This window comes from Scardinius erythrophthalmus (assembly GCF_964197995.2).
Source record: "Scardinius erythrophthalmus genome assembly, chromosome: 3".
Classification (NCBI taxonomy): domain Eukaryota; kingdom Metazoa; phylum Chordata; class Actinopteri; order Cypriniformes; family Leuciscidae; genus Scardinius; species Scardinius erythrophthalmus.
The window spans coordinates 52,427,663-52,442,356 of NC_138223.1; the positions used below are offsets into that span (position 1 = coordinate 52,427,663).

A 14,694-nucleotide genomic window follows, 5' to 3' on the forward strand; every position below is an offset into this window, starting at 1 on the left:
TAACAACTTGTTTTTTCAACATCTTCAGTGAAAGTGCACACAGTGAACGATGTTTTCAATGTCAAGAAAAAAAAACAATCTGTGAATGTCCTATTACAGGCAGAAAGGTACAAAAAAGATGTGCAATCTAGCAAGTGCACACATGAACTATAAACACCTACTAAATTGGATTTTGCCATTGACTGGCGCTAACGATTTCAGCAGCTTTCAGTCCATAATGGCGGACGCGCCTCCACAGCGCCATCTACAGACTGTTACCCATAACACAACAGAGTTTCGCCTCTTGGGATTCTATACTCTTTGGTTCAAGGTTTGTCTGTGTTCATCGGTTCACTCCTGCTGGCTGATGTTGAAACTGCACCGTTCAAAAGTAGATGAATATCCGTATAAATCATTGCAAGCAACATATAAATGGCACAGATTAGTTTGGTGTGACTGAGATGCTTAAGAAAAGCTTCATCAATATAATATTAGGAGGCCTTTAGCTTCAGTTAATCATAAGATGTCTTCGGCTCACACTCGCCAAACAGGAAGTGAAACTACAGCCACAGGAAGAGCTTTGAGGCTTCAGCTAAACACACTACGTTTCCCACAATGCAACTCTTCTCCCAGAGCTCATATGATGGAGAGAGAGATTTTAATGTTCAAGCAATAGTCTGTATTATTTATAGTTTCTGTAAACAACAGTGTTTCCCCATGCTGTCGATTACCACAGAAAATACCCCTAACACACATTTCTTCTTCATCTCGTCTTTTTCATTCAGAGTTTGGCAAGGATTGTTTCCTTCAAATGTTTGACATGTTTTCCTATGAGTGGATGATGCTTAACATGTAATTAACATGTCTTGAAAATATATTAAAAACATTAAGAAGTAGAAAAAGAGGAAAAGGACAACAGAAAACACTCAAACATCTTAAAGACAGAACAGAAACAGGATGTGGTTGATGATTTCACAGTTCATTTCCTGGTCAAAACTGAGGAGTTTTCACATCTAACGCCACATGGAAACACAGAGATCACAGTTTCTCATCACGTGAGACGAGAAACAAGCGTATTATTTTACTCTCCACGTATAGATGAGAGCAGTATTATTGCTGTTTGAGTTTCAGAGAGTCGTGTGAGGAACTACTGAGAGTTTCAGACTGATTTTCTGAACTGAACTGATGAAGAAATGAAGTTTCCACTGATAGTGTGTGTGTTTCTGCTGACGGGTAAGAGCTGAAGATCTCGACTAAAAGTGTTTATTATCTAACATTATGGTGTGTGTTATCAGTGTACATGAGTAAAGCAGTGTGTGTGTGTGTGTGTGTGTGTGTGTGTGTGTGTGTGTGTGTGTGTGTGTGTGTGTGTGTGTGTGTGCAGTGAGCAGTTCACTGTCTGAGGGCATTACAGTGAGAGGAACAGAGGGACGACGAGTGATCATTACGTGCCCTTATCCAGAAGGATATAAAAACTCATATAAATACTTCTACAGAGGACGTTACAGTAACGCTGTCCGTATACTAGAGTCTGATGGAGGAGAGTCCTCAGTGATCAAGGGCAGATTCTCACTGAAGGATAATCCTCAGACCAGATCATTTACAGTGACCATCAGTAACCTGAAGATGGAAGATGCTGGACCGTACGGATGTAAAGCTGGATGGGCGTCTCCTCACTACACACAAGTCCAGCTAGATGTGATCAGAGGTGCCTGATATTCAACACTTAAATCTGCAGTCTGAAACTGTTGGCGCTCTAGAGGTTAATAAACTGCTGCGTCTGAAGAACATTGAGCCGGAGCTCCTTCTCTCTGTTTGTGTCTATACATTTAGGACATTTTGAACACAAAAATAGTTACGGACTGCAGCTTTAACAACAATCTGCTTCATCCTTCATGTTTATGCTTCATGCTGTGGTTCATGATTGTGTTATTAATATATTTGTTTAATTTGAATGGATTGACGGCTCTTCTTCATTTCTCAGCTCCAGAGACAACGACACGTGTCCAGATCTCAACATCCAGCATTAGTCCGTATAGCAGCACTGAACACACCAGCACAGGTACACACACACACACACACACACACACACACACACACACACACACACACACACACACACACACACACACACACACACACACACACACACACACACACATACACACACACACACACACACACACACACACACACACACACAATGACTGCACGCGCTGACATCTGCAACATTTGTAGATATGCAGCAATAGCAAACAGTGTTAAGTGTGTGTTTGTCTATTATTATTATGTGTTATTATATCACTGCATGAGCGGCACACTCACAGTCACTGGTGTTTCTCTCTGTCAGAGACTCATCAAACAGAAACTGAAACAACAAGAACAACAACAGGAAATACTACAGTTCAACTCTATCAGACAAACACTAGTAAGAACACAAACTACACTACCCATAATGCAACTCTCTGATCACATGATCAATCTTTGAAAGGAAATTGATTAGAACATTTGTGGAGACACATTTGATATACTGTATAAATATAAATGATGCACATATCAGATTTCATGTGGTTAATTTGGTTTGACATCAACCGTAAAGAGAAGTGTTTTCATCTGTAGAGTTGAGGTTTACCATTGCCGTTTCACTTCAGTTACACAATATAACAACTGGATATTTACTATATTACAATATTCCTAATGGTACAATAATTAAAGGAATTTATATCTGTTAATTTAACAGTATAATCAGAATCAGTTTGTGTTTCATCATGTACATATCATGTGTTTAGCGTTGCCTTCAGATCTGGCTTCTGTTGCTGGCGGTCTGGGTTCGGTTCTGCTGGTTCTGACTCTGTGTTCTGGAACCTTCATCATCCTGAAGAAGAGGAAGAGGAAATCTGGGACAGGTAACAGTTTGTTTGTGATTATAAAGTCCTGTTTTTAGGGTTGAAATTGATTAGTCTTTTTCTCTCTATTGATGCTCCATTCAGCTTTATTTCAGCAAAACATGCAGCGCAATACAGAGGTGAGTGTTCAAATCTTTACCTGTAGAAGATCAGACATGTTAAATGATTGTTTATTGATCAACAAAGAGAATTATCTATGTAAACTAGTAAATTATTGATGTATGTGTTGTTTTTCAGTCTGAACGCATGTATGAAGAGATTCCAAACAGTGATGTCGCCATGGCAACATCTTCATCCAATCAGACGTCTGCATCTTCATCCAATCAGACGCCTGCATCTTCATCCAATCAGACGTCTGCATCTTCATCCAATCAGACGCCTGCATCTTCATCCAATCAGACGTCTGCATCTTCATCCAATCAGACGCCTGCATCACACCTCAAGAACCGCACAAATATCTCTACTGTTTACGCCACAGTAAGCAATCGCCAGCCTGATTCAAACACCAGTCACACCCACTCGACCAATCAGGTGACAGATACAGCCGGTGATTATTATGGCAATATAAAGTCTCCTAAAGCAACACAGGACAGCGGGACAGAACTGATCTACGTAACAGCAACACATCCACAAAACATCTCAACAAACGAGGGTCCGATATATTCAGTGATCACTGATAAATAAAAAAAGACTGGATTCGGCCTATTGTTCCTGACTCCCTCGATGTATCTATGGTGTGCCTACTTCCCCGGGTTCGTCGAGGTGGAGTGCACCCTCAGTGTCTGCGCCCGCTAAACAGAGGGATTCAACCGGAGAGTGATCCCCCACTGCTTAGGATGGCATTACTTAATGTGCGGTCCTTGGTAAATAAGACTTTCATTTTACATGACTTTTATTTCACAGAACCTGTATTTCTTGTTTATGACGGAAACCTGGACTAAACTGGGGGACTCGAGTCCCTTTTCTGAACTTGTTCCCCAAAATTGCTCATTTTTTTAATTCTCCACGATCCTCTGGTCGTGGGGGAGGTGTGGCGGCCATTGTTTTTAAAAACTCTTTTCACGGCCGCTTCATTCCGACAGACGCTTACGTGAGCTTCGAGGTTCAAATGTCTTTAATGAACACGGAAAATCCAGTATTAGCAGTTGTTTACCGGCCCCCACAGTTCAATAATTTATCTTTGAGTGAATTTGCAGACTTTCCGGGGAATGTAGTAACAACATATGACCGAATTTTATTGCTTGGTGATTTTAACATTCATATTTGCTGTCCTAGTAAGCTGTTAACCAAAAAATTTTGCAATCTATTGGATTCTCTTCATTTTTCTCAATATCCTGGACTTGGTCTTTGCTCATGGATTTTCTATCATGGATATGGAGACAAGAGACAATGGGTTTCCTGATCATAAATCTGTGACTTTTACAACTGCCCTATCTCGTCGATCAAATACGAAACCTGCTCAGGCACGTTGGGTTCGTTATTTCTCATCCACAGCTAGCGAGGACGTTTCCACTGCCTATAATGCAGTCAATGAACTACTATCTACGAAACGGATCTCTGAAAGCCCGGACGCTGACGCATATCTAATTTTTTTCAGTAATACCTGCTTGGACATTGTCAATAACATTGCTCCTTTAAAATTTAAACGTCCTATCAAAAAATCCTCACCTTGGTTTAACGACTCTATCCGCTCACTCCGACGAAATTGTAGACGAGCAGAACGCAAATGGCTCAAGGACCGACTGCAGGTGTCGTATGATATTTTAAGAGAATCTCTTCATGTTTTCCAGAAAGCTGTTAAGTCTGCCAAATCAAAATATCTTGCAGAAATTGTCTCAAAAAATCACCATAGACCAAGAATTTAGTTTTAAACCCTGTGGCTGATGCTTTCCCTGATGTGTCTGATTCTTTATGTGAAAATTTTTCTTTTTTTTTTGTCACAAAGACAATAAGGTTAAGACCATAAACAACGCCGAGTTCTCTTGTTTTATCTGAAGTGCCTAGGTGCTCATCTACCTGGAGCATGTTCGATCCAATCTCACTACTTACTTGCAGAGATATTGTTGAACATCTAAAACCTACCTCTTGTCCAAATGATTTTATTCCGTCACACTTTTTACGCAAATTATTGATATCATAGGGCCTGATTTCCTATTTTTATATTAACATTTGTTTGAACACTGCCTAAAACATGCTTCAGTCACTCCCCTATTGAATCTAATCTTGATACATCTGATTTAAGTAATTTCAGACCAATTTCTAATCTTCCATTTATCTCGAAAATCCTGGAAATGGTTGTTCTCAATCATCTACACTCCTTTCTGAGTACAAATTCATTATATGATACTTTCCAGTCAGGATTTAGGAAACTACACAGCACCGAATCCGCTTTACTGAAAGTCATCAATGACATTATGCTGACTACAGATAATGGGAGTGCTGTTGCCCTGGTCCTTTTAGATCTTAGCTCTGCTTTTGATATGGTTGACCATTCAATTCTTATCTCTCGACTGATGAATTTAGTCATTCATGGCACTGTTTTAAATTGGTTTCAGTCTTTTTTAACTAATAGAACATTCTCTGTATGTATTGGAAATTGCACTTCCTCAGCAGCACATCTTTCCTGTGGTGTACCACAGGGATCTATTCTAGCTCCGATATTATTCTCTTTATATCTGTTACCATTGGTTTCTGTCTTTTCTAAACACAGAGTATCATTTCATTTATACGCTGACAATACCCAATTGTATTTCCCATTTAAACAATATAATTCAAGTTCTTTAGAAATCCTGCTTGCATGCTTTCAGGAAGTGAAGCTATGGCTGGCACAAAATTGTTTGGCTCTAAATGAGAACAAAACTGAAGTAATATTGTTTGGACAAAGTGATCGTCATGACTCCGGTATTCTAGATCTTTATGAGTTAAATCCTCATGTTACCTCTTCTGCAAAAAATCTAGGTTTTGTGTTTGACTCAGGCCTTAAAGGGATACTTCACCTCTGGGAAGATGAATGTGTATTTAAAATAGGTAATTTAAGAAGAAGAAATGTGGAGAAATTTTTGAATTTGGAGCTTTCTAGACTGAGAAAAGCCAGAAAATGTATTTTTGGCTTATGTGGATGAAAGACAACAACTCCCAGAATGCACTTGCTTCGCTGCCTTAGGAGGCCACGCCTACCGGTAAGAGTGCGCAGTTGTAAACAACAAGGCTAGCCTAAGTAAGTGATGAGTTTGCCAGGGATTTAGAGACCCAAAATGTCCGGGATTCGGCTTTTGCGTTCTACAGTCGCCATTCATCATGTTTACTGTGGCGAGCAGGACGAGGCTGACGGCCGCGGGAGAACGGCGCGAGGCCGGTGGCTTCATTACTGAGACGCGCCGGGTCTCGCATCTCTCACGGAGGAGCGGGAATTTTCTTAGCAAGGGTAAAACGCACATCAACCGATCACTTGTTTAGCGTTCATGTAAACACTACAGTCAGATTCACCGATCGGAATGATTTCAGTTAGATTGGAACAAGAGGTGTGCATGTAAACAATGAATGGCGACCGCAGAACGCAAAAGCCGAATCCCGGACATTTTTAACAGTCTCGCCCGCCGGACAAGTCCGGGAAAAGGAAGATGGTAACCCCTACTTACTCAGCTTTCTCCTATTATTCAGCTTTCTCCACAGAACAAGAGCATGCTAGCTTAGCTTCCAAAGAAAGACGGCTGATACTGTGTACATTCTGTGAGTGAGATCCCACCCTCTATGGGCGTGTTGAAAACATGCGGAACAACGCCATCTACTGGCTGTAGTCTTTAGCCTCTGGACAAAAAATCCTCCGATGACGCAAAATGACGATTTTTGCGTCATCGGAGGATTTTTTCCAGACAAAAAATACATAAATCTCTCGTCTCAGGGGGATATGAGGGTGGAAAGCATGGTAATTCGAAAATACTACAGGTTTTCTACTAATACAAAGCTTAATGCTAAATCCTGAAGTAACCCTTTAAGTTTGATCAGCATATTAACTCCGTCGTTAAATCTTGCTTTTTTCACTTACAGCATCTTGCAAAAGTCAAATCTTATCTCTCTCCAAAGAATTTTGAAATAGTCATTCATGCTTTTATCACCCCATGACTTGATTATTGCAATTCACTTTTTCTTGGAGCTAACCAACTATCTATCGGGCACCTTCAACTAGTACAAAATGCTGCTGCCAGGCTGTTGACTGGTAGTCGAAAGTTTGATCACATTACTCCGAATTTTAACCTCTCTAAACTGGATACCAGTCAAACAGAGAATTGTTTAAAATTTTAGTTTTTGTTTTTTAAATCAGTACACGGCCTAGCACCAGGGTACTTATCTGACTTAATACACCATAACCCACCCAGGTCACTTAGGTCTAGTAACCGTGGACTGCAGTAGCAGGCCCCAAATTATGGAATAGCCTACCACTGTCAATCAGAATAGTTTTGTCATTTGCCACCTTTAAATCGAAGCTTAAAAAACACTTTCTTAATGTGGATCCTTAATGTACTCTCTTAACCTTCAATTGTATTATACTCAATGTGTTATTTATTCTATTGCTTGTAACTGTATCGATTGCTCTTGTAATTTTATTATATTGTATTATCCTTGTACTGACTATTCTGTCCTATTCAGCACTTTGGTCAACCATGGTTTGTTTTTAAATGTGCTTTACAAAAAAATAATGAATGAATAAATGTTGAGAGAGGTGCGAGATAAAAAATAAAGCACTTTAATTGGAATGATTTTGGCACGGGTCGGGTAACGGGCCAAATATTAACGGGTCTGGGCGGGTGCGGATTTAATTTTGATATCACGGGTGACGGGTCGGATCTGGTGCTGAACTTTGCGGGTACGGGCGGGGGCGGGTCTCCAAAAATGGACCCGTGCAGGACTCTGCCTCATCTACAGTTCAATAAAGTTATTAAAAATGTAAAATACAGCAGCAAGCAGCGATTATGAGGCAATTCATACAAGAGGCAACATTAAGAAAGCAGAGAATCAGAGCAATGATGAAGTTTAAGTGCAAAAGGCAGTAGCTTTGACAAGATATTGTATAAAACACTACACAGCTCTTTATATCTTCTCAGGCTCCTTCAGGACATGATCACACAAACCAAGTTTCGTAATAATATCCTATTGAGTTCATAAAATACATCATGTTACTACAAAATAGTAAATGGCCAACATGGGAAAGTTGGGTGTCATTCAGCTTGATATTAAACTATTGAAGTTCAAACTATTTATAGGCTAAAATATCAATTGTCCATTATCCGCCAACACTAGGTGGCGCTGTGCCGAAGCTCCTCACGTTCCCTCAGGGTAAGATGGCTGTAGAGGTGCAGGTTTGACATCAGTTTGTAAGCCAAATCTTGGAAGCGAGTTGCATTTTAGCACTTCTGGTTTCATCGTCCCGAAGTCAATGGGTTTATGAAATGGGTTTTGGTTAAATGGCTGAAATAAGGTCTATGGTGAACACAAGCTCAAGACACGCTTTATTCTACGACATAAAATACATCAGTATTTCCCCACTCGTGATTTATTGAAGCTGTTACTTGTCTTGAAAAAGGCGGTTGCTAACAAGTGTCTAAATGTGACGACAGAGTCAGTCGAGGAGATTAAACGCCATCAGCCGAACATGTAAACTCAGTGCGCTTTTACAGCATCGTTATCAGGGTTCTAAATTAACTTTTTTGATCACCAGCCAATGTGGCTGGTAACTTTCTAAAGTTACCAGCCAATCAGAATATCCACTAGCCAAATTATTATTATTATTATTATTTTTTTTTTTTTTGAGTAGGCTACATGTGGCAATCCTGACAATACATGATGACATTATTGTGATCAAACACTAGCCATTCACGACCCGTCAGCCATTTGGCATTTTCTTTTCTTAGTTTCTCTGTCAATACCCTCCTCATCCCCTGCCTCGTTCCTCTTCTCGCCCCCAGAAGTCTGTCCCAAGTAGGCTACCACTGCCGCATTTCGTTAATACTTTACTATAGCCAACTCCGTTTGTCTTATTTCTTGTGTTTTCTGTGTCCATTCGTTTCCATGGTTTCTCGCAAACTTTAGGCTAAAGAAAACTTAGAAAAAAGTTTCTGTAATTAACAGAAGACAATATAGTTGCACTGTAGTTTCCACAAGTGTAATGGCTGCCGACATTAACAGACAATTTTGCAAAAAATAAAAAAATAAAACCAAAAATGTTCCATCTCGCCTCCGTGTTCGGCGATCAGGTTTTATTCTCTCGCAGCTATAACTTCACGAACTTTTTTCCGCGCCGTTCTCTTCCGTGTGTGTGTGTGTGTGTGTGTGTCGGCGCCCTGCGCTCTCTGCTCAATGTTCTGCACTGTCGTTAACGGCCCAAATGCTCGAATCATGTACCGATCGGCGATCACGCACTTGAAAAGCGTGAAATTTAGAGGTGGATAAACGCAATTTAGAGGTGGATAAACACACTTAGGAGGTGGGTAAACGCTATTTCCGAATTTTGGGAGGTGCGTAAACGGCGTTTACGTGCGTTTAGCCTCCACTACATCCCTGCATGTAATGCCTCATGCATCACCGGCCAAACTGGCTAGTAAGTTTTTATTAACACCCGCCAAAATTAATTTTAACCCGCATTTGGCGGGTTGGCGGGTGTTAATTTAGAACCCTGATCGTTATGCTTATCATTGAGATCTTATAAACTACTCTAACTCAAACCTTCTGGGAAAATGTTTCTAGATCATGAAAACTGAAAGAGTTTTCAGAAGTTTAGTGATGGTGACGTTGAAGTCATATGATCGTGATGTAGTTCATTTATAGCCGACCGTTAGCTTTTCACTTCTGGCGACTGCATTTAGGCTTCAATATTCATAAAATTTGTGTTCATCTGAAACATGTGTGTATCATGAACTTTTGTCGCTGTTTTTTGCGATAATCCAGAAGCCTATGGGAAAATCCTGTTGTGTTTTTGTGGAGGGAATCAGTGTGATGTGAACTGCCGGCTGGACTACAATTGTAAGACTCTTCTTTCTTATGACGATGAACACAGGAAGAGAACTGATACTGGAGAAGTTGTTATATATTTTAATATTTTATTTTTATCTCATCATTAATATTTAATATACCCTAGAAGAGTTGTTCACTGGAACGCTGTGTGAAACACTCATATTTCACACACTGTGTAAATGTCACAGATCCTCATTCCCTCTTATAATGAAGTGGATCATCTCTTCCTCACAGAGTAAAACACTGCTTATATATTTAATATAGTTTGGTGAATCATCACTGATGTCCTGTAGAGCTGATGTGGTTAGAGATACAGAAGGGGAAGGAAATATATATTTCAGTTGCTGACACACATTGTTCACTCAGTACGGAAGAGAACGACAGTAACGTTTGTCACACAGAATCTGGTCTTTTATTTCAGCGAAACGCTTGTCAAATTTCATCATGTTGGACGTCCTGCTGCTCTTTTCCAGCATCTGTACAGGTGAGTTTGAGACTCTCAGCTCTTTTACACAGAGTTTGACATCTTCTCTTGTTTTTCCTCTGTTATCACATGATCATCAGACTCATATGGATGATATTTGTCAGTTATTATTCTGGCCTGCTTATGTCTCTTGCTCACACATAACAGCTCTATATAATGATATTTGTGTTTTCAGCTGTTGTTGTTGGAGCTCCACAGACAATTACTGGACACAAAGGAGAGAGAGTTGAGATCCGATGCTCATATAAATCTGGATATGAATCAAATTCAAAGTATTTGTGTAAAGGGGAGTGTAACTATGGAATAAATAAAAACATCATGGTTAAATCAGGATCTCCAGATAAAGACGAGAGATTCTCTCTGACTGACGACACGATGACCAGAGTTTTCACCGTCACCATCACTGATCTGAGAACAGAGGATGAAGGCCAATACTGGTGTGGTGTGAGCAGGACTTATGATATTGATGTCTATTCAGAGACTGTGTTGCTGGTTGAACTGGGTAAGTGATTACATTTGTTAATAGCAGAAATGAACTGCATGGAAACAAGCTGAGAGTGAGAGATCAAGTCAATAATCTTGTACAACCCCAGTGTAGGAGCATTAATTATTTGATCTTTATTATTGGTTATTCACTGTCACGTGGGCACAGGTGATCATTTCCGTTTTCTTTATTATATCCTTTGGCGGATTGTTTGATGCTGTGTTTGGAAGGGGCGAGTTGCGGGAGCCAACTTTCTGTTGACCGTATTGCGTTCATTGCTGCATATCAAGATACAATAAAGCTGAAATCAAGATACGGTCCTCATCGTCAGTCTATTGTTTTTGGTAACTAGCGTCCGATATTACAAATGAGTGCGAGCGAGTCACAAGCCATCCCGTTACATAGCCTCTACGTGGCTATTGGATGCCGCGAACATTAGTCAACAGAAAACGGCGCTTTGTTTTTAAGGAGATTTCATTCAAGCGCTGTATTAGGACGCAGCTGTGGATTTCATTCAAGCGCTGCATTGGAACGCAGTTGTGGATTGCAAGAAGAAACGGACACGAGAAGCAGAGCACTTGAACCGGTATGTGATTCAGATTATTATCTATCTGCTTGCTGGTTGTCTATTGGAGACGCTACTTTGGTTGTGCTTGATGTGGAGCGCGGATCCGTTTGTTTGGATAAACTACGGTGGGCTGGAAAGTGCGTAGCTTGTGTCATGTGTGTTTCACGTAGCGCTGGGATTTGCACAATTGTTGTGTGCGATTGAACGGATTGCCTTGAAAGTTGAATGTGTCGCTAAAGTTGTTTGATGAGTGAAAATGGATGAAGATGAGGCTGACGCGCTTATGGAGAGTAAAAGGGAGCGTAAGCTCACCGCAAAGGCTTGGGATTTTAAGATTGAATCACTACAAAAGGACCGTAAATCCAAAGTGAATAAAATAAAAAATGTGATTGCTTCAATAAAAGAGCTTATGCAAAATGATGAAAATTCATCCAAAGTTTGCTCTTTGCTGGAAACATTGAAGCTCTTGAGAGATGATGTCACTTTGTTGCATGAGAGTGTGATTCCTTTACTTCCCGCTGAGGAACAAAATAAGCAAAATGAATGGTATGGCTCAGTTTTTCGGTTCAACAAGGGATTTATAGAAGATGTGGAGCAATGGCTGTCTGATCTTAAACCTATGAAACCTACACTGACTCCTACCATAGCAGCAGCATCTGAACAGAGTAATGAATGTCATCTGTCATCTCATTCTGCAATAGATGGAATACCAACAATGACAATGGCGGTTCAAGGGCATTCTCCTTCAAATGACTTGTTGCCTGCTGCTGAAACCTCTGATGCAAATGCAAATTCACAAAGGATTCCAAACCAAAGTAAGGAATGTAATGCATTGACGTGTGAGCATTTCATGGATGAGATCAAACCAACTGATAGTATTTCAAATGTATTTAGCAAAAAATCAAGTAAAAGGAGCTCTTCTTCTGGTTCACGATCTAGCAGATCATCTACATCATCTGCTCGCCTTCAAGCTGAAGCGGAAGTGGCGGCTTTATTAGCCAGTCAGCAAATGCTGCAACAAAAGCATGAGGTTGAAGAAGAGCGTTTAAGAAAGAAAAGGAACAAATTGATCTTCAAACTAAATTAGCCGTGTCTATGGCTAAAGCCAATGTGTATAGGACTGCTGCATCAGAACAAAGCATGCATTTGAAAGTAACAAAATCAAGAAAGGAGAAGGATGAAGTGATCTGCTCTAATTCAGTGGCAGTGGCATCAGTTCAAGTCGACCCGCATGTTGAGTCACAGTCTTTGTTTATTAATTCATCAGGAGGTGCAAGAAATAAGGAAAGAAATTTTCAGCTTCAGCCTGTGCAACAACTAAGGTCCACAACACCATTTCAGCCAACTGCATCTGTGAATGGGCAGCTATTCAGTGATCGTAGTAGCAATGTGCCTGTTTCAGGACAATCACTAACTGATGGAGAACCAGGAAATATATTGCATCTTATGGAAAAGCAAAATGAAATTACTGCCATGTTGGTAAAACAGCGCAATATTTCATTACTTCCTCATAGAGATATTTTATCTTTTGATGGCGATCCTTTGCAATATCAATGCTTTATACCAGGGGTCGGCAAGTAACTTTGGCCGAGGGCCAATATTTTTTTTTGCCAGTAGGTGGCGGGCCAGCTACACAGAGTAGGCCTATGGATACAAATTAAAAACTCTTATATAGGCCTATAATCGCAGAATATGATGGGTCCGTCACTGTCCGTGGATCATTCGTTCAATCGTTTTTTCAAATTAAAACCAAAAATAAAAAGATGAAAAACTACTTGTTTTTCCATTATTTATTTCCTGAACTAAAATGAAAAAACAAATAACGACGGGTTTTCTGATTGTACTCAGATCAAAAATAGAAAAAATTTATTACTGGATTAGACTAATTTTAATTTTGATTTTTTATTTTGAATTTAACACCTTAAGCATATATCAAGGAAATAATTTAAAACAGATCAAGTACTATTGTGGTAACAGATTACAGCCATTTTAATAAAGGTGTGAATCATGCCTCATTCGCTTACAGTCCGACTTTGGAACTTTATTCCTTTTTTATTATTATTATTTATTCGGGACACACACATACACACCTAAGGTTTAAGGAGGTCTGTCAATATAAATATTACGCTATTTTAACATTGTAGGCCTACTGTCAGCAGAGAAAAAAATGCCAAAGAAAAAAATTATGAAATATAAATAACATAAATTAAATAGGACAAAAGCAGCCTATCACTCAAATTTCTAAGCAACCTAAACGAAAATCATATTGCCCTACTGACAAATGAAGTAGGCTATTTTCTGCCGAACTATTTCAAACATCCTTGCAAAAAAAGAATGTTGTTGGCTGACAATGGTTTCAGTACCAAACAGCTCCTCAGAGCTAGGTGTAGCCTACAGGTCCGAATTAAGTGCGGATACGCTGTCAAAAGGTGTTGGAATGGGCTATTGTCAGTCAGACCGCCCGCTCCGTCCAAAGTACACCAGAGTTCTGACCGCTACAGTCTTTTGACGCGCGAATGGACACAAAGTGGTCAAGCGTAACTAGACGTGGCAGGCGCGAATTTGACGCGCTATTCGCGTCCAGTTTGAACGTACAGTTATACTTTAAAATGTAATCCCGCGCCGCATGATTCCCTATGTGTGTTTCACACAGTATGCGGCGGTGAAATCGCCGCGCGACTACGGCTTTTCTCAAGTATTGGAAGAGTTTTGTGCAGCATTTAGGACTTCCATAATAATCCGGCGGGCCAGAAAATATTGCTGGCGGGCCAGTTTTGGCCCGCGGGCCGCCAGTTGCCGTTCCCTGCTTTATACGTTCATTCAAGGAGGTTGTGGAAAAAAGAGCAAACAACTATGGTGATTGTTTTTATTTTCTTGAGCAGTACACCCGAGGTCAACCCAGAGAACTTGTCAGAAGTTGTCAACACATGACATCCATGCAGGGTTATATGAAAGCCAAGACCCTACTTAAGGAACATTTTGGAAACGAACTCAAAATCTCTTCAGCATATATGGACAAAGTGCTCTCTTGGAAGTTCATTAAACCTGAGGATACAAGGGATCTTCAAGATTATCATCTTGCAAATAATTCAAATAATTACAACAAGCAAATAATTCTTTCAAAGTTGCCTTTTAAGCTCAGGGACAAATGGAGAGCAGTTGCATGTGATCTGCAGGAAAAACGTAAGGATCCAGCATCATTTAAGGACATTGTGGATTTTGTAGAGAAGCAAGTAAAAATTGCAACAGATCCTGTGTTTGGAAA

The 14,694-nt window shown here is 40.1% G+C and overlaps 1 protein-coding gene across 2 annotated transcripts in view; it reads left to right on the top strand.

The window, feature by feature from the left end:
• Nucleotides 1-9,989: 9,989 nt before the first annotated feature.
• LOC308688282 (uncharacterized protein) overlaps nt 9,990-14,694 on the top strand; it is a 49,201-nt gene continuing 44,496 nt past the window's right edge. The window contains exons 1-2 of one of the 2 annotated variants that reach the window (XM_081361243.1): nt 9,990-10,377; nt 10,553-10,879. In XM_081361243.1, coding sequence (XP_081217369.1) covers nt 10,338-10,377; nt 10,553-10,879 — 367 coding nt within the window. In that variant the 5' untranslated portion in view covers nt 9,990-10,337. Of the gene's footprint in view, nt 10,378-10,552; nt 10,880-14,694 lie in introns of those variants that run through there. The other variant, XM_081361247.1, reaches the window with a different exon arrangement.